This window comes from Engraulis encrasicolus, chromosome 19, assembly GCF_034702125.1.
Source record: "Engraulis encrasicolus isolate BLACKSEA-1 chromosome 19, IST_EnEncr_1.0, whole genome shotgun sequence".
Lineage (NCBI taxonomy): Eukaryota > Metazoa > Chordata > Actinopteri > Clupeiformes > Engraulidae > Engraulis > Engraulis encrasicolus.
In genome coordinates this window covers 36,178,456-36,198,298 of record NC_085875.1, presented here as the reverse complement: position 1 = coordinate 36,198,298, position 19,843 = coordinate 36,178,456, and the positions used below count along the sequence as shown (strand labels likewise).

The 19,843-nt window shown below is 43.8% G+C and overlaps 1 protein-coding gene across 1 annotated transcript in view; it reads right to left on the bottom strand.

Moving 5' to 3' along the window:
- syne1b (spectrin repeat containing, nuclear envelope 1b) overlaps positions 1–19,843 on the bottom strand; it is a 204,358-nt gene that overhangs the window by 154,525 nt on the left and 29,990 nt on the right. Inside the window, exons 11-27 of the mRNA XM_063184266.1 lie at positions 19,289–19,453; positions 18,210–18,322; positions 17,813–17,981; positions 16,944–17,040; positions 14,801–15,003; positions 13,225–13,389; positions 12,698–12,850; positions 11,246–11,389; positions 10,046–10,213; positions 9,204–9,362; positions 7,186–7,350; positions 6,225–6,359; positions 5,571–5,729; positions 4,324–4,532; positions 2,936–3,044; positions 1,508–1,672; positions 329–496 (exon numbers count right to left, since the gene is read on the bottom strand). Of these exons, the coding sequence (XP_063040336.1) occupies positions 329–496; positions 1,508–1,672; positions 2,936–3,044; positions 4,324–4,532; positions 5,571–5,729; positions 6,225–6,359; positions 7,186–7,350; positions 9,204–9,362; positions 10,046–10,213; positions 11,246–11,389; positions 12,698–12,850; positions 13,225–13,389; positions 14,801–15,003; positions 16,944–17,040; positions 17,813–17,981; positions 18,210–18,322; positions 19,289–19,453 (2,646 nt within the window). The remainder of the gene's footprint in view (positions 1–328; positions 497–1,507; positions 1,673–2,935; positions 3,045–4,323; positions 4,533–5,570; positions 5,730–6,224; positions 6,360–7,185; positions 7,351–9,203; positions 9,363–10,045; positions 10,214–11,245; positions 11,390–12,697; positions 12,851–13,224; positions 13,390–14,800; positions 15,004–16,943; positions 17,041–17,812; positions 17,982–18,209; positions 18,323–19,288; positions 19,454–19,843) is intronic.

The following is a 19,843-nucleotide window of genomic DNA, read 5'->3' as shown; positions in this document are numbered from 1 at the left end:
ACTACAACATCAGAGTGTTTGATTATTCAACTGGTGTAGTGATGCAGTTGTCTGGAGGCCAGACTTGTCAGTTGTTTGGATGAATGCACCTTTTTCCTATCCTTTTCTTCCTCCTCCACACTCTGTCCTTATTTGACTTATTCAGGTCACTCTCTCACTATGCGATTTTTTTCTGCCAACTCAGACACAATTGCTGTCTGTGTTCAAAATTAAATGGAGCGAAACCGAACACTGCACTGCATAACAAAAAAAGATATATTCTGCCGCAGGGGTGGATTGGGGGTGTGGATTGGGGGGGATCGGTGGGGGGTGTTGGACGGTGGCTCACCTGGTGCATGAGCATCATCTGCTGGGCTTCTCTGGCGGTCTCGGCATCCAGGATCTTGGAGGTCTCGGCCTGCAGCTCTCGCTGACCCTGGATCAGTTCCTCCATGGCCGTGCGGACCTCCTGCTGGTACTGCACGCAGTCCCCCACCGCTAGCAGCACACGCTCCGACTGGCACACAGACAAGGCATGCGGAAGTACTGAGTTAAGTTGAGTAGCAACATTTTCTATACACTGCTCTACAGCAGAGGTGGGCAAACTCGGGCCTGGGGGCCATATGCGGCCCGCCACGCCATTTCATCTGGCCCGCAGAGCCTATACAAGACAGATATCGTTTTAAAAGTGTCACTCTCACCTAACATTTTTAACCAATACTTGTGGGTTTGAGATTAATCAGGGATATTGTATTCATCTAAATACTGTACATTTCATTACGTGCAGCAATGAAAACCCCAACAGGTTATGTCAGTGTATATTATTTCTTCACGCACAGCGCTGTAACTTAATGTGCTCTGAATATGTCCAGTCTACAAGAAATTACATTAAGATAAAACTAAAGCAAAATCTCTATTGTGTACCTGGTATTCAACAGTTACCTTCAAATGGAGGAAGTTAGCTCATGTGCTAGGCTAGGCTAGCTAGGCTGCATGTGTGTGTATGGTAAACTTGGTGCTAGTGTAAGTGGGTTGTATCAGAAGGCCTACAGCTTCTGGGCTAAGTGGTGTAACCCACTTCCATCTAACAGTGGGGGTTGTTGTCAAACTGGGTCATTAAGTATAGAGAGAAAAAAGGCTGTATGTGCCCTCTTATCTTAGTAAGTAACAGGGCAGGTTTCCCAAATAGGGAACCAAAGATGACCTCAAATCCTAAAGGTTTCACAGAAGTAAATGATCACCGCATGGCCATGTCCTGCTATTACAACATATTTTGTGGTTATTCTAGAGATGGTTTAACCTGTTACGTAGACACGGCGTTATTAATTTGCTGTTACCAGAATGGCAATGACCAAGTCGTAGTGCATTACTAAAGGCCCTGTGATATGTCATAGCATTGCAGTACTATGGTAGTTAACTTTTCAATGATTATTACAACGTGCCACTGGAGGTACGGCGTGCATTAAGGGGCTACACTAAGGCTGTTCTCTTAAAGGATCTTTGCGTATGCTGCTCTGTGTTTTTTTACCTCCATGAGTGAGGTGAGCAGGCCTTTGAAGTCTGAGGAGAGCTTGCTGAGGGCGTCCCCCTGTCTCTCCGCGTCGGCCTCCCAGCAAAGCTCCGACAGGGCAGCCAGGCGCGCCTTCAGCCAGCCCACATTCCCCTCCTGCAGCTCGGCCTCACTCCTCAGGGCCTGGGAGCACAGCACAGGTCAGGGGGTCAAACATGCTACATATTGTACACATAGATGGTAAATGGACTGCATTTATATAGCGCCTTTGCACTCCTTATGCCTCTTTTCCACTGCCGGTTTTCTGCTAGACCTACAGATTGACAAAGTGCAACTCAGCCGTCTCTTTTTACTTTTCGTGAAGCAAAAAGTGGCGGCCGAGTCGCGCTGTGTCGAGCTGTAGGCCTACCAGAGAACCGGCAGTGGAAAAGAGGTATAAGAGTACTCAAAGCGCTTTACATTGTATAGCCCAATTCGGACGGGACTTTATTACCTATGGACCCCCGGTGATTCGGAATAACTACGGAGAATGTCTGAGTTCTTAGTCCTGTGTGAATGTGCCATGTCGGCGTTTTGTGAGGTAATAATTCCACCGCGAATTACCCACTGTATTTCGGCGAAACACAGACGTCCTGGGGTAATTTCACATATAATGTCTGTGAATAGAGTAAATAACAGACGTTCATTTATCCTGTCCGAATGCGCCCTGAAAAATCAAGGAGGTCCTGGGGTAATTGCGAATTACAAGGGGTCCATAGGTAATATTTATACCGTGCGAATCGGGCTTATGCATCACATTCACCCATTCACACTCTAATTCACACACCGTTGGCAGTGGCTACCTCGCAGGGTACCACCCTACAACCAGGAGCAGCTTGGGTTTAAGTATCTGGCATATCTATGGGGTCAGGCAGAGTGGGGCTCAAACCTGCAACCCTCTATTTGCCGAACGGCTCCCGACAAACAGTACCACCTGAGCCACCACGGCCCCATAGACCTGCCGTCTGCTACTGCAGCTACAATGTGTCAGATTTGACTGTCAAGCATTGTGAAAATAAAGTTGAATGTCCCCACACTTGCTCCCGTTGTGCTTTTTTATCCTTTTTCCCCATGTTCTGATGGAGAGCGTAGAGATCGAAAATGTTCACTTGGTGAAATGGATAAAAAAAACAAAAAGGGAGCAAGTGTGTGGACATTCAGTTTCATTTTCATAGTTGTCCCTTTTGTCCTGCACCTACGTCTTGGATGTGCACAGCACACCACTACCTTTCTTGACAGTCAAACATTGCCGCAGCCACAAGTTGACAAGGATTAATATATTCATATCCACATACTATTTGAATACATCGTGCTTACCTACTACACACACTCATAACTGGTATAAGTGGAATAACAACAACTTATGGCAGTCATTGCCATTGGTCTATTAAACACATGGGTCTTTACCTCTATGTTGGATTTCACTTGTCCATATTTGATGGGGTCTTTCACTCTGTTTCTCAGCAGCCTTAGCTGGGTCTCTTTGGAGGACAGCCAGGAGGACAGCTCAGAGAACCTGTGGAGAGATCACTTCTTTTCATCACCCTGCTTCTGTGCTTTGCAACGTCAATCCTGACAATAGAGTTCTTCAGTAACGCGGAAGCATGTAGTAGATTGTAGTCTTTCATGTTAGCATTTAAGGACTTCCTGGTTCGTATCGGCTTCCGGCCTCCATAGGGAATGAATAGGGGCTAGTTTCAAATAAGCTCCGAGTGTAAGCACGCGCTTAGCGAACCCCCGCAAACTGTCGAGGGTGTTAAAAATAGGCTGTAGGTATGACATGGTTGATCATTTTGTGTCAAACTTCGACATAAATACGATGTTGCGTCCATATGCTAAACCCGGAAGCTTTTGGCGACTACAGAAGCGGCGCCTGTATCTAACGGCATGTACGTGCGGAAGGTTGTACCCATGGCAACCAAAGGAAAGTATGTAGTTCGGAAGTTTTAATGATCAGAAAGGGGTTAGCAATATTGAATTATAAGCGTCATGATTTAACATGTGAATACACCAACATGATGATACGATCCGTTCCACTAATGAGAAAGGGATGCGGGGACACGCTAATGTTCGTTGTTGGCGTGCAACTTATATTTTTGCCAAACCTGAATCTCTATGGCGTTTTGCAATGTAAAAAATCGCCATCGAACCGGAAGTCCAAACGCCGCATACAAGTTGACGTCAACGCTGAAGAGCTCTATAAATGCAAAGTAGTACAGCAGCAAAGGAAAAATCAATAACACACCGATTTAAATAAGGACAAGTGGGAGGCAGGGAGCAATACTGTTTTTAAGTCATACAACAGTCGACCATGAACTTATGTGCACAAACGCAAATTGCTCAGTTCATCATTTCAGTTCAATTCAGGTCAGAAAACTGAATTGGTCTCAACAACAGGCAATATGGTTTGATATTCCTAGTCTCACTCAATAAACAGCATGAATAGAAAATAGAACATTATGACTCAATGGTAGAACAGAAACGAATAGAATAGAATAGAATAGAATAGAATAGAACAGAATAGAATAGAATAGAATAGAATTGAATAGAACAGAATAGAACGGCAATATGGTTTGATATTCCTAGTCTCACTCAATAAATAGAAAATAGAACATAATGACTGAATGGTAGAACAGAATGGGATAGAATAGGATAGAATATAATAGAATAGAATAGAATAGAATAGAAAAGAAAAGGATAGAATAGAATAGAATAGAATGGAATAGGATAGAATAGAATAGAACAGAATAGAACCGGATTAAATTAAATTGAATTGAATGACTCAATGTCCTGACCTGGAGTTGAACTCCTTCCACTTGTCGGGGTGCTGCATGAGCTTGTCGTGCATGGCCTGGATCTCCTCCTTGACCTCGGCGTAGGTGAGTCTGGAGGTCTCCAGGGCCTGCTGGGTCTGGTCGCCTTCCGGAAGCTTCTGGCACAGCTCCTCCATGTGCTGTAGCCTCTTCTCGCACAGAGCCTGGGGACCCTTCTCCCTGAAGAAGGCCTGCCAGGTGAGGTGAGGATAGAGTAGAGTAGAGTAGAGTGGAGAAGAGTATCATTTATTGATCCCAGGGGGAAATTAAGGTGTCAAGTAGCATACATACATACATAAATACAAAAGTCATTACCCACGAGACATTACACACATCCTTACACATAAATGATCCATATATAGCTCTCTCTCTGAAGAAGGCTTGCGAGGCGAGGTGAGGAGGACACGGGGAATAGAAGCAATCCATCAAACTGTCACAAAAGCTAAAAAGCTCAATTCTGCCCTCTTGTTTTTATCGATCTTCAAATCACAGTTTGGAAAATTGTGTTCTGAAACTCAAAGGAGAGTACTGGCTCCAGGAATGCTGACATTTCCAGTGACTGTGCCAAAACGATCTAAAAAAAAAAATCTTTCCCTTGAATCCTTTCTATTTGAACAGCTATGAAATGATAATAAGATTTCAGTTACAGTACATCTCAGAATAAACTGTCCTGATAACTAAAAAATAAACATGCAGCTAAACTCTAGTGACTAGCCTGACAATGTGTGGGATGAAATGCACTATGTAAATAAGTTTGGCTGTCCTAGCCCAACCAAAAGCAGCACTTAACACACTGGCTTTAGATGCTTAAATTCAGTTCTGTACATTTGGTCCCAAACCTTTTCTCCAAATCAGCTAATTGTAAGATAGCAACTAATTGTAAGTAAGGAGTTAATTATTGAAATCAATTGAATTAAGTGGCCATGTTAGAACAATATTGGAATCCAACTTGTTCATCAGTGAGAGCGTTTACATGCAGTTCAGTATCCCGAATAGGATATTAAGTATTCCGAATTTGCGTTTGAGCAAATAAACACCTTTTCCCGACCTCAGTATCTCGAATAAGCCCTTATTCGGGATACTGAGAAATCGGAATATGCAAGGTGGACTATTCCAACAGAAGTTATCCCGAATATGATCATAACCGGGATATGCCTCATATTCGGGATACTGAACTGCATATAAACACACTCAGTGTAACCAGTAGGTAGCCGTGTGCAGTGGTTTACCCTGTGCTCTCTGATGAGCCTCTCGCTGCCCACGCCGGGCAGGCTGCGGTTCTCCCGGGACAGCTCCGCCTGGCACTCCGTCAGCGAGGCCACCAGCCTCCCCCGCTCCACCTCCACCTTCAGCTGCACCAGGTGGTACGGCACCTCCGTCTGGAGGTCCTGAGAGGAGAACAGACACCACCACAAGTCAAGTCAAGTCAGCTTTTACTGTCACTTTCTTCATATGCACAAGTCATACAAGGAAAATGAAATTACGTTTTCTCTCTATACCAAGCCAAGACATAGACATACACAAGACTGACATTTTACAGACTGACATAGAGTGCAAGACAGGACAGGTAACAGTGATGGACTGGTAACAATAAGAGATCAATAACACATACAGAACAAATGAACATTTAACATTCAACATTGAACATGTAGACAGAACACAAGACGTATTGAGCCCAGAGTTAAAATAGACACTCAAATCAACATAGTTCAATAATAAATGAAGCTCTACTCTTTGAGCTATGGGGAGTGGGTGGTTGTGTTGTGTTGTGTTGTGTTGTGTTGTGTTGTGTTGTGTTGTGTTGTGTTGTGTTGTGTTGTGTTGTGTTGTGTTGTGTTGTGTTGTGTTGTGTTGTGTTGTGTTGAATTGTAAGATGAGCTGACCTTCCACTGCTTGTGCAGTTTTCGTACTGTTTCCTGGAGGGTTTGTTGTTCTTGCTCAGGCAGTATGTCGGTTAACTCATCGCATGCCTTCAGGAAGGCATTCAGGATCCTCTGGTCCAGCTGCCCAAAGAATTCCTACACCAAAAATATAAATAATTCAACCAAACACTGAAATCACCACGCAACTCATTTGGATTAATACTGCATCTAAACTCCAAAGGAGTCCTAATCAAGAAATGATCATGACAATTACACTGTAACAATACATTTGATGTCTGACATTTTAATTCAAAATGGGACTTCAGTCATTTACAGCTGACAGCATTTACAGTTTACACATTCTATTTTTCAGGGCGCACAAAAATAGCAGACAGAAAGTAAAATGTACATCAAAAACAGATTTTAATCTGTTCCACATTTTACGGGCTTCTTGGGTCTTTAAAGCTCATACAGTAGGACAGCTGAGAGTATGACATTAAGAGAGTAGGAAGAGAGGGTGAGATAGGGCAGGGCTGGGAAATGACCCAGGCCAGACTCGAACCTGGGTCGCCATGGGCCCATTCTAATGCAAGATGAGGGTCCTAGCATTCAGGTACATAACATGTTTTTATGGGCTTCAGAGGCTGAGATATTTAGGTTTTCATAGGCTGAGAGCACCTTCTCCTAAAAAGGGCTCAGGCATTCAGCAGGCGTTTTTTTAAGGTGCCTCAGGCTTAAAATGGGTTAAACAGACTTGAGACTTGACTTGAAAAGACCAGGTGACCAGGGCTCTAAATTAGCACAAGGCCAAATGCTGGTGAAATTTCAGTTTGGCTGGCAGAAAATATCAACTTACTATCCACTTTCACCCATTAGTGAGTGTGCGTTTGGCAAGTAAGATTAACATCTACCAGCCATTTTGGCTGGTGATGAAAAAAGTTAATTTAGGGCCTTAGAGGTGACAGCAGCCTGCCCTCCTCACCGTGTGCTTCTTCAGCAGGTCCTCTGGGTTTCCTCTCTCCGTCATGGAGGTGCGAGCCATCTTCAAGACCTTCTCCAGCTCCACGCGAGACTCCTCAAAGCGCTTCATCAGGCTGCTATTGGCCTCCACGTGCTTCTTCCACTCCGTGGTCTCCTTAATCATGGCCTGAGGGAGGCACAGATACAGTACGCATTAGGGCTGCATAATATATCGAAAATGTATCGAAATCGCAATATCAAGAATGGCGATATGTGTATTGCGAAAATGACTTAATTATTGTAAACATGTAAAACATTTCAGAGCAGTCCAATCACTTGCTGAATGTTAACAAATGCGCAAGAAAGCTCACCATGACACACGCCACGCCACCGACACAGACCGACAAATTAGTGACAAGAAAAACACTCGTCTATATTTCTAAATATCGTTTAAATATCGTTGTTGCGGTATTGCATGCTGTTATTGAGTACCAATGTCTTTTCTGATATCGTGCAGCCCTAGTATGCATCATATACTAAGCAACAACACAGCAGGACTCTATTTTGAATCTCCCAAAAAACAGATATAGCTTTTCAAGAGCAAATCCAGTGTGACACACTCTCGATGAACCCAGGAAAACTTTTTTTTTTAAAGACAGTGAACAGACAGCCTCAGGACACTACACAGCTTTAATTTTTGGATGCTCCTGAGAGATCAACTCCACCCTTCACCAATACGCACAAAATAAGACACAAGGAAGAAGAGACAAATCAAGCCACTATTGGTGCCAGTGAGAGATGCATTTATCATACAAGTGAAGCCTGAAGTTAGTCAGCATATTATTACTGTATTAGACCACTTCTTTTGCCCCTATACATGTACTGTACCTACGTTTTAGAGAAAGCTTACAGGACACCATCTGTACATCAACTGTAATGCATTCCCTGAAACTGGGAAGTTTGCACAATAATACAATATTAAATTATTTAATAAAAGAATAAGCCTTCTCTTCTTTATTTAAAATGTTCTTCTGCCCCTGTACAATAATATTACGCCCTACCTTCTTCTTAGCCTGGTACTGTCCATCCCATAATACTACTATTATGTACGGAGCCAAAATCTTTTGGCGGAAGTACGTAGGGTGGCACCTCTTTCTGCCCCTGTACAATTATATTACGCCCTATCCCCTTCTTCCCCTGTACAATACTACTAAACTAAGTAAGTCGACGATAATCAGGCTTCGTACCTCCTGTGTCTGCCCTGTGCCTGTGATGATGACTGCAGTTCGGCCACCCTCTTCTGCAGAAGGGAGGTGTCCAGATGGCTCCATATTTTGTCAAAATTCAGTTTAGACTGAAAATCTTCGTACACCTTTATCTTGTTGTGACAAAGCCTTATGGTCCAGATGTGTCCCGTTTAAGAGATACTGCCATGACAAATTTGCAGTAACTACAATATCCAACCCAATATCAAGGCTTTGAAGGCCTTTTTCTCAGTTTCAATGCTGGTGTATTTACTGCACTTTGCCTTTGTAGGGTAGAATACTATTAAACCCTATCTCCTTCTGCTCCAGTACAATAATGTTACGCCCTATCTCCTTCTGCCCCTGCACAATAATATTAAACTCTATGTATCTCCAAGCCAGGCAGTGCCCTCCTAGTGACGCAACACTTTCAACGTTGCTTCTAGTCAGGCCAGGAGCAATACAAATATCGTTTCTGTGCTCCGGAAAAATCGGGAACTCCTCCCACTTTGCCGGAGAGCAAACAACTGGTAGCAAACCAAGGGAGGTGGGTCAACCATGCCATTTGGGAAATGTTAATAGCTATGCTCTTGGTCAGACCAGGTCTCGAAAAGATTCGAAAGTCGACGATAATCAGGTTATGCATCTCCTGTGTCTGCCCTGTATCTGAAAAGTGAAAGTGAAGTGAAAGCCCACCTGGGAAACTCCAACTCCTATTGTCATTGTGATACAGCTCTCCACAGCACACAAGTGTTCAATGCACACTGCACACAACGCAATTGCATGTATGCCTCACCTGTGATGAGGACTGCAGCTCGGCTACCCTCTTCTGCAGCAGGGAGGTGTCCAGGTGTCGCAGGGGCTTGCTGCTGTCCAGCACCCTCTGGATCAGCTGGTGGTTCTTGTCGATCACAGACAGACACTTCTTGCAGCTCTGCTGATAGGTCACCAGCTCCTGAGGACAGAGGGAATAACAATATGGTTTCATTATCTACTTTGGATTTATAGCAGATTAGTGGTAGATGTGAATTGACCATTTAGGTTGTGCTGCTCATTATGGATCATGGTTGAGGCAGAGAGAGTAGAGAGAGAGAGGTTCCATTGGCCCATTGTTTCCGGGTTCTATTATTGCAAGGGGGAGGGGGGGGAAATCCCCCTTTAGGCAGACCTAGGCAGACCTAAGGACTGTTCTATTCATTGCTAGGAGCATTATGACACGCTGCTTTAGGCAGACCGGAACCTGGTCATGTTAGGTGCCCATAGCAACCTATTACATTGGCATATCTCTATATACTTACAGAATCTCTGGTAATACTGTATGTAAGCAAATACGCATACCTCATAGTGATGGCCCAGTGAATGAGTCATTTTGGATCTAGCACACACAGCCAAGTCATTACGTGAACCAGGTTTAGAGAGATGTAAATTAATAGGTGATGTCTGTTCTTTGATCCATGCTGCACCTGGGTCTCTACATGCTTATTTATTCTGACAGTAACTGTTTCAGTTAGCATTAGTCCATCCTAGGAATAGCAAACAACCATCCATTATAAAATCATAAAAAGACATGCAGCCCTTTGATCACCAGCACAAGTCCCTCTCGACTCGTTCACTCTGCTGCTCGTTCTGCTCCCTCACCTGACACTTCTGCTTGAAGTCCCCGGCTGCCTCTGCCTCTCGTGCGGCTGTGATGCGGCTGGCCTTCTCCAGGCCCTGGTAGAACCCCGTGATGTTCTTCTCCATCTCCTCGAGGGGAGCCAGCAGCACCTGGCCGTCTTTCAGCAAGGGCGCAGAACGCTCGCGCACCTACGAACAGAAACGAGTTAAAAAGAAAGCAAATCTCTTACGTCCTGGTCCAGCCGTGTCTCTAACGCTATACTACGCGGGCTGCGACCCGGGTTCGATTCCCTGCCCCGGTTCATTTCCCGATCCTTCCCCGTCTCTCTGTCCCACCTCGCTTCCTGTCTCTCCTCCACTGTCCAATCTGAAGAATAACACGCCCTCCTCCCCCCAAAAAATAATCTGTTATGTCCTAGGAACAATTGACTGACCTGAATAGTGTCTCTTTCCTCCTGTCTTCCTCTCTGCATTGAAAAGATGCTACACATGCTAGATAGGGGGTGCTATATCCCTTATAACGAAACAGAAAGTCATAGTAGTATTTTTTTTTTACAATACAACCCAATAAACTATAAGAAGAGGGGCATAGGCTGTAGCACTCATCTCCATTAGGGAAGAAGAAATAAAACTGTCATAAAATAACAGATAATAAAAAGGCTGATTGATGCAGGAGAAGAATGTGCAGTATGGAGAAAGCAAAATGGCTTGTTAGAGAGACAAAGCCCCAGGCAAAACTGGGAGCTTGGAAGACAAAGATGCCTAGTAGTTTTTTCACTTTCATACTACAGTAGTAGCATGTACTTTGAAGGGAGGTTTTAAATCTAATTTCCTGCTGTAAAATAAAGGCGTTACATTATATTTCTATTCTTTTTTTTTCATGTTTTTCTCCAGAGAAAATGAGCGATGGCTGGTGTGTGTGTGTGTGTGTGTGTGTGTGTGTGTGCGTGCGTGCGTGCGTGCGTGTGTGTGTGTGTGTGTGTGTGTGCGTGTGTGTGTGTGTGTGTGCGTGTGTGTGTGTGTGTGTGTGCGTGCGTGCGTGCGTGTGTATGTCTCAGTGTGTGTGTGTGTGTGTGTGTGTGTGTGCGTGCGTGCGTGCGTGTGTATGTCTCAGTGTGTGTGTGTGTGTGTGTGTGTGTGTGTGTGTGTGTGTGTGCGTGCGTGCGTGCGTGCGTGTGTGTGTGTGTATGTCTCAGTGTGTGTGTGTCCAGCCTCACTCACTTGGCAGAGCTGCTCCTTCAGGGTCGTCATGGCGGCCAGCATTGTGTTGATGTCCTCCTGGGGAGTGTCTTTGGTCAGCTGCTGGGCTTTGCGTGTGGCACTCTTGTAGTGGGCCTCCATAGGAGCAGCCTTATGCTTGATGTCCTGTGGTGGGGGACAAGACGGTTACATCCCATTGGTCCGACAGCCCATTAGTCCGACATCCCATTAATCAGACCACACATTAAGACTATGGCCAAACCCAAACTATTCCTAACCCCAACCGTCAGTAAAGGCATGTTCTGTCAGTATACAATTACTTTAGCGTCATAAGTTTGTAAATATTCACTTTTAAGTTTTCTGAAAAGTAAGAACTATGCCCAAACCAAAACAATTCCTAACCCTAACCGTCAGTAAAAGCATGTTTTTGTCTGAAAAGACGTGCCCACGTGTAGCCTAGCCTACCCCAGTAGCTGCGTGATGCTCCCCTATGGCTTATTGTCTGTCGGACTAATGGGCTGTCGGACCAATGGGCAGACCCCGGACAAGGCAGACCCGCAGACCCAGGACCCAGAGATCAAGCCGATCATCATCATGATGACTCAGCATCATACAGAGATAGATGAATACTCACCCACCCACCCAGCAAAGCCTAAATCTCCTAAATCCATTAATGCCTTTCTGGTGACATCTGCCATGGCGAATTATTATTATTTCTTACCAAGTAGAAACAGTGCACTTTTGAACCTTAAGAGATGGAGAAGACTAAAGTCCCTGTATACATTTGCTCTGACACCAACCAATAAGGGGCATGTTGTGTCATGTCACTGAGCCCTGATCAAAATAACCCAAATCACATTTGTTTGACCTGACATGTACTGTAGAACCTTCAGTTTAAGATTATTGTTTTGTTTTTGCTGTACAATTCATGTTGCTACGTTCAAATGCTAACCAATACAGTATGTTGACGATAGTTTATGGCCCAAACTGAGTGTTAAAACCGTCAGCATAATTTGTTGGCTCTAATGGGGGAGGGTAGAACAAGCTATTCATCTGCATTGGAGACGAGTGGCTGTATTTGCCCAGAAGCACAAACCAGAAGCTGTTAAACTTAATCATATAAATTATACAGATCCCACGCCTTTTCTATTTAGATTTCCGGCAGGAAATACATAGCACAAGTGCCAAGAATGCCTACACTTGGGAATGATTAAGGGTGATGTGTGTACACATGACGTGTTTGCCATCTTATCAGACCATTTTTATGCCATTCTGTGAAGATGGTCACCATCCATATAATTCCAATCCACACTAATGTGCTTATTACAGCTACCCGCTGCAAAGTCACGAGGATTGGAAACACAGACTTGGAGGCTTTCCAATGTTGGCATGAGGGGGATTTCATAGAGTGCCATATGCCCCATTATTTGCCCTAATCTACAGTTTAATGGAGATTACAGTACACTACTGTACCTCGATATCCTGCAGAAATGTGCGAATGTTCAAGAAGGACACTTGGACAGGAGCGTTAATTTTTTCAGTGGCTAGGTCCACGTAGGTCTTCAAAACGTAGATAATCTCATCGTAGTCTTTTCTCAGCTTGTCCACCTCATCCACTCTTGCATACTGTAGGGGAAAAAGAACCACAGTGGTAAGGACTACAGCTATTTGTGTACAGTATGCATACTAAAATGCAGGACAAACCTCTTCAGCAAGAACAACCCATCATAAACAGCCTATGATTTCTGAAGAAGCAATCACATGTGTATCAGGACATCCTCTTCCCACATTACTAAATCCAAACGCATCATAACAATTTAATATACGACAGTCACATTGTACAGTGCATTATGCTTGCATTTAGAAGACACCTGCTTGTCCCATCCACCTCTCATTAGTCACTATGATTTAGCTTCTGTCAAATGATTATTAATGTGCGTGCTGTGGCCTAATAGCAGGAGGCCGCTGGCTATGGAAATGTGCTGTGTGTGCGTGCGTACGTGTTTGACTTTGACAAAGAGCTCTCTCCATCTTCCGTTGAGCAGCAGGAGCTGCTGCTTCAGGTCTCGGGAGACCGCCTCGTCGCACGTCTCGATGAGGAAGTTCCCCGCGTCGTTCATGTCCATGTGCTGCTGGATCCAGTGAGGAAGATTCCGGAAGAATTCCTTCAGAAACAAAATGAAACAAGGGATATGTGACCATGGGACACTGACAGACAGGGCCATTTGTACAGCAACTGTTTTGGACTGTGACTGGACTCTACCATCATTAAAGGACCAGTTCAGTCAATTTCAATATGCTGTTGTATTGCTCAAGCAACCCTTGACTTGTCAGTACCCGGTGATGCCACATTTTTCGGCTGAGCCCTTTCCGAGATATGAGCTATTCTAACAGCGTTTGTTTACATTTTTTTTTTTAATTAACAAAGGCCTACTCCAAATATTTTCCCAAAAGGTACCACTGTTTGCTAGTTTTCTGCTGATGTTGTATAACCTTTTGGATGTTTTTGGGAATAAATCAAAATGTTTTTATGAAATGTAAACAAAGCGCTGCCCCCATTACAATGACCAGGATCTCGGAAAAGGCTGAAGAAGATGGAGTGTGGATGGAATGCTTCTTGTCGGTGCACATGCAGGGGCGTGACAGAGTACACTGAACAGGAATATCTCTTTCTGTCCCAACTAGCGATAGTAACATCAAAGTCTTACCTATGTGGACATGTGTTTACTTCACACATTCATAGCACTCACATAGTTTTCATTGTCGTCAAAATGTACATAATCCTTTGAACATAGGCACAAAGACCTTGCACTTCATAGTTACATTAAAACATACAATAAACAGTCATAAAACTACTTTTAAGCAGCAAATCATAGCAGTTGGTGTCATGGGAATTCCTCATGTACTCGACAATCATTGGATAACGCTCTGCGTTGGCCGTGAGTAATTAGCATAAAATAGAAGGGAGCTGAACTTTTGGACGCGCATCAACTGTCAAAGTAGCCGCACCGCGAATCCCAGAAGCCTTTGCGAGGGCGTCGCCGCTTTCCATTGAAAATTAATTGAAGGCGTCCGTGTCAACGTGGTCGCCGGTAAAGTCGGAACGGGCCGTTAGAGGGATCAAACCTGAGGCAACTACAGAAGGCCATAATGCTATAACCTATTCATCATAACTGTTCCCACAGTGGGACGTGATGTCATACTACCCAATATACCTTCAACTAGATTAAAAAAAACCTTCTGGAGAATCTCCCAACACCACTCTCATGGCCCCCAAGTCCTTCCTTTAGGGCAGTCATGGGTAAGCGGTTAGAGCGTCAGACTTGTATCCTTAAGGTTGCCGGTTTGACTCCTGACCCGCCAGGTTGGTGGGGGGAGTAATTAACCAGTGCTCTGAGCATGGTACCGTCTCATCGCACTGCTCCCTTGGGGCGCCATTGGGGTCTACCCCCTTGCATGAGTGAGGCATCAATGCAATTTTGTTTTGTGCAGTGTGCAGTGAACACTTGTGTGCTGTGTCACAATGACAATGGGAGTTGGAGTTTCACAGGTGGGCTTTCACTTCACTTCACTCACCCTCTTGTGGGCCTCCGACTGGTTGAGCATCTGCTCCCCGTCCTCCAGCCAGGCCTGCAGGGTGGCCACGGTGTCGCTGTACTTCTCCCAGTTGGTGATGACCTCCTCCAGCATACTGCGCACGCTGCGCACCTCCACCGCCAGGTTCCTCCACTGCGCCGTGGTCTCGTTCAGGAACTTGTTCACCCCCTCCCCCTCCTCGGCTGTGTAGAGAGAGAGAGACATGAGGAGGTGGGTAAATCAAGTTAAGTTGTGGTGCGCACATTCAAGATGCAGGTGCAGGATAAAAAAGTCAAAACTATGAACAAAAAGATGAATATCCGCACACTGCTCCCATTGCTTTTTTATTTCAAGTGAACGCTTTAGAGCTAAGAGCTAAGAGCGATTAGCTCGAAAGCGTTCACTTGAAATAAAAAAGCAATGGGAGCAGTGTGCGAACATTCATCTTTTTGTTCGAGGTGGGTAAGTCACCCATCCACAGTAGCAGCAGGAGATGTAGTCATTTGCATGTGGGAAACAAGAGTTATGCAAATATTGCTGCAGGGGTGGAAAATGCTGGGTTGTTACCAGGACAGAAATGGATCAGAATCACGGACATCAGTTTTCTGGGTAACTTTTGGGTATACAGTAAGCATGCTGATAAGTGATAACTTCTTCATTGATCCCTAAGAACAATGTGAAAAAAATGTGGCAAGTGCTACATATGAGCTTATTCCAGCAAAGTGGAATCCAAAGTAAAAATGAAGAGGCATTGCTTACACTTGTGATATACAGCATATTAATCTCATGGAAGGTATCCATAACTATTTGATGTTTTGTATCGCTTTGAATGACTGCTGTGTGTGTGTCTTATATTACATCTGAGTGCTATACGACACAATCATTAGGGAACCTCACAGAGGTCCCCATTCAGCGATAAGATGTAATCCATTGACAAGAGGTCTCAAACTAAACCTGTGCTTCTGTTTACTGTACATTTCCAGTTCACTGAAAATAATTTACAAGAATTCATTATCAATTTTATCTCATTTTGTGCAGCACCTTAGCATCAATACAGTATACACGTATACCTCTTTTCCACTGCAGGATATCTGATAGGCCTACAGCTCGACACAGCGCGACTCGACCGCCACTTTTTGCTTTTCAATTGGGCACGACACAGCTCAATTGAAGAGCAATAATGTGTGGCCGAGTCGAGCTGTAGGCCTACCAGAAAACCTGCAGTGGAAAAGAGCCATTAGTGCAGCACAGAAGTCATGAGCTTAGTTGGAGACCTCCATAGCTGTTGTTAGAAAGTGCAGCCATCACAGGAGAAAAAAAGGTGTGGTAGTAATTGATTTTCTTTTTCCTACAGATTTGGAAAGAGGAGTTGACCTCAAAAGAACAGAAATACTACTGGTTCCCTAAATTCTACAGGAGTTAACTGTAGTGCTACTACGCTAACTTACCTCTGCTACGGTTCTTAGAGCTTACAACATGAAACAGACAGCTAGACTGTTTCTTACATGTAGCTGAAAAACAAAACAATTGTATGTCACACTCATCAACAGAAGAAGGCGACAAGTCCAATTGTCGGCTGCCAAAAGACAATCAACAATACTGAACATACTCAGGAGCATTGAAATACGGGCAATATAAAGTGGGACACTTGAGTCACCATAGCCTCAGATATTGGGGTGCCCCACAGGGAGTCACATTTCTTTACATATTAATAACATATTAACAGTTGGAGGAGGGGGTCCATTAACCCATTGATGCTGGATGTTGCATATATGCAATACGACCTAGGCGCCTAGAGCAATATAGATGCACCATTCAGGCTCATGAGATTTGAGATTTTTTTATTGAAAATGTGGGTATGTTATAGCTGAATGAACACATTCTAATGTACGAGGAGGGTCTTTGCTTTTAAATGCAACTCATTTCATGTTTATACGTACTTCGGAGACTGAGATATTTAGGATGTTATAGGCTGAGGGCACCTTTTCCAAAAAAAGGGCTTGGGTATTTAGCAGGCGTGTTTTGCAGGTGCCTCAGGCTAAAATGGGTTAAAGGGCCCAGAATGTGGTGCTACACCCCGGAAGACAAGCACAATCTTTCCTTTTTCACTCTGCACTGTAATGGGAAATGGTGGCCTGCTTACCTGTACCGTCAGACTTGATGTAGACATCAGCAGCCTGTTTCAAGGACTTGAATGTCGTCTCGTATTGCTCAAAGAACTTGTGGCCCTCAATGAATGCCTGTCAAGACAGTCCAGATATGGGAAAGTGTGTTATTATAATAAGTGGAGAGACCCACAGCTAGTTTTCGTTTATTGCTTTAATTAAACACAAGTAACATCAAGTTTAAAAGCAGCAACATGCGGCAGGAAAAAAAAGACATTTAAGATGCCCGAGCGATTTGATGAAATTGATCTTCAATGCTTAAAAAAAAACAAATGACACATTCACAAGTGGTGGGCCTACTTCACAGTGTTGTGCAAACATGAGAACACAAGTGGTGACACAAGTGGTGACACGAGTGGTGACACGAGTGGTGCTGAATAAGTCTGTCAGTGATCCATCAGCAGGACGGTGGGGGTGGAGCAGGATTTTTCAAGTTTTGTCAGAGGACGCGCTCAACTTCTTGGAAAAAATGAATGTCTTTGGATGCGCGATGAAAGGTATCAACTGAAAGAGGAAAAATGCGCACTCACGAAGTAAGTCTCATTATTTATTTATATTACCACCATGTCCAAAAGCAAACGCGGAACTTTCGGCTATCTAGGATTCAGGCTCATGAGATTTGAGATTTTTTTTATTAAAAATGTGGGTATGTTATAGCTGAATGAACACATTCTAATGCACGAGGAGGGTCTTAGCTTTTAAATGCAACTCATTTCATGTTTATACGTAGCCAAAACATGTTTGCTTTTGGACATGGTGGTAATATAAATAAATAATGAGACTTTGTTTGTGAGTGCGGATTTTTCATCTTTCGGTGGAACAGGAGTTGTCATGGTGCCAAACTCACAATGTAATTCTGCAGCAGCATCTCCACAGAGTCTTTCCGGCCGTACTTCACGATCCAGGTCTTCAGCTTGGACTCTGCCAGGATCAGGAAGGCCATCAGCCGGTACTTCATCTCCCAAAACTCCAGCTTGATCACGTGCACGTGGGATGAGTTGGACACATAATTAAACCTGCGAGAGACAGCGGAGAAACATGTGGCGGCACATCAGATATCCACTCTCATGTTACACGGTCATTCAACAGGTCATCATGTCGCTGTAATCCCCCCCCCCCCCCAACACACACACGCGCACACACGCACACACGCGCACACACACACACACACACACACACACACGCACACACGTGCACACACACACACACACACACACACACGCACACACACACACACTCCGCACCTCTCAGCCAGGTCCTGCAGCTGCTCGTGGGGCACGGGGACGCCGTTGACAGAGCGGTCCTTGTGGATCTGCTGGAAGGCCTGCCTGTGGCCATCAAGGTTCTTCAATACCTCCTGCAAACAAACACATGTAATCAACACATTAAAAAGCAATCTACCGTAACATGCAGTCAGTGGTCGAGTTGTAAAATCAAAGCTGGGGGGATGGTCAGAGATGGGTTGTGATTATTGGGGGTACGGGGGTTTCTCCCCCAAGAAATGTTTGAAAATGTAGTTACTAAAAGTGCATTTTCAACACAATATGTGAAGAAAGGGGATGATTTTTGACAATTTTCATTGAGGGGGATGATTTTAGACCATTTTCATTATTGAGGGGGAAAGCATCCCCCCTCATCCCCCTACAACTCGAGCCCCGGAATGCAGTCATTAATATGTATAGGTATCAGCCCCAGTCACTGGAGAGAAGAAAAAACAGTGCGGCATATTAAATCTTCATTTGTGAAGCAGCTGGAATCTACAGTATTCAGACATCCAAATGTGTTCAGTGCAAAAGAATAAGGAATACATTATACTTTTTAATACATGGACTGATACTGATACCTCTAAAAATGTAACAGTTCATGGCATAATAGTGTATCTACTACATGGATTTCTTACCAGAATATTTAGTAGCACTTCACAATAACCTTTCGCATAAACCATAGATAGTTAACAAATAGTTAACTAATAGCTAACTAATGGTTTACTGTACATTTGTAGTTACAAACTAAACACTTACATTAAAATGCATGTATCATTCATTACATAATAATTTATAGAACATAATCATTTATAGAACATAATAATAAGTTACTTAATGCATTATTAAAAATACTTGTATTATTAATTTATTAAAATATTAACAATATCTTAAGCATAATGAAACACTTGTAAACTATTAACTTATTTTTACTTAATACATTACAACTATAAAATGCAGTAAAATACAGTAAACCATTAGTTAATTATTTGTTAATTATCCGTTAACTATTTATAGCAGAAGGATATTGTGAAGTGCTACGAATATTCTTTGTGACATACCCTGTGCTGCTCCAGTTTGCGGTGTATGTTATTGGCCGTGTCCTCGTGTGCCTGTTGGATGGGGATGTCCTCTCTAATGGCTATCTCCGCCCGGTGGAGCCACGCCCCTATAACTCCCAGAAGCCCCGGCAGAGACTTGTCCAGGTGGATGTGCCAGTCCAGCAGCTTTGGGGACGAGAAAACAGAGACCATTCATCACCAAATGCACTTCATATGTCTGTATGTGTATTGTATAGGAAATCTAGGTGTAATGTATGTGTACTGTCTATGTCCACACCTAAAGTCTATGTCTATGGCTGCATGGGAAAGTAAGAAACGTAATTTCACTTCTTTGAATGACCAGCGCATGTAAAGAAATTGACAATAAAGCCAACTTCACTTGACTTAAATGGACAATTGTGCGTGTTTACAGGCACATCAAAAAATGAATGATCAGCTGATCAAAGTTATTTGACTGTTTAATTGCTGATGTAAACGGAAACAAACCAAAATTCATAATGCGCTTATTGGATTAAGACAATAACAATAACAGGTTATTGCCATTTTAGAATCATA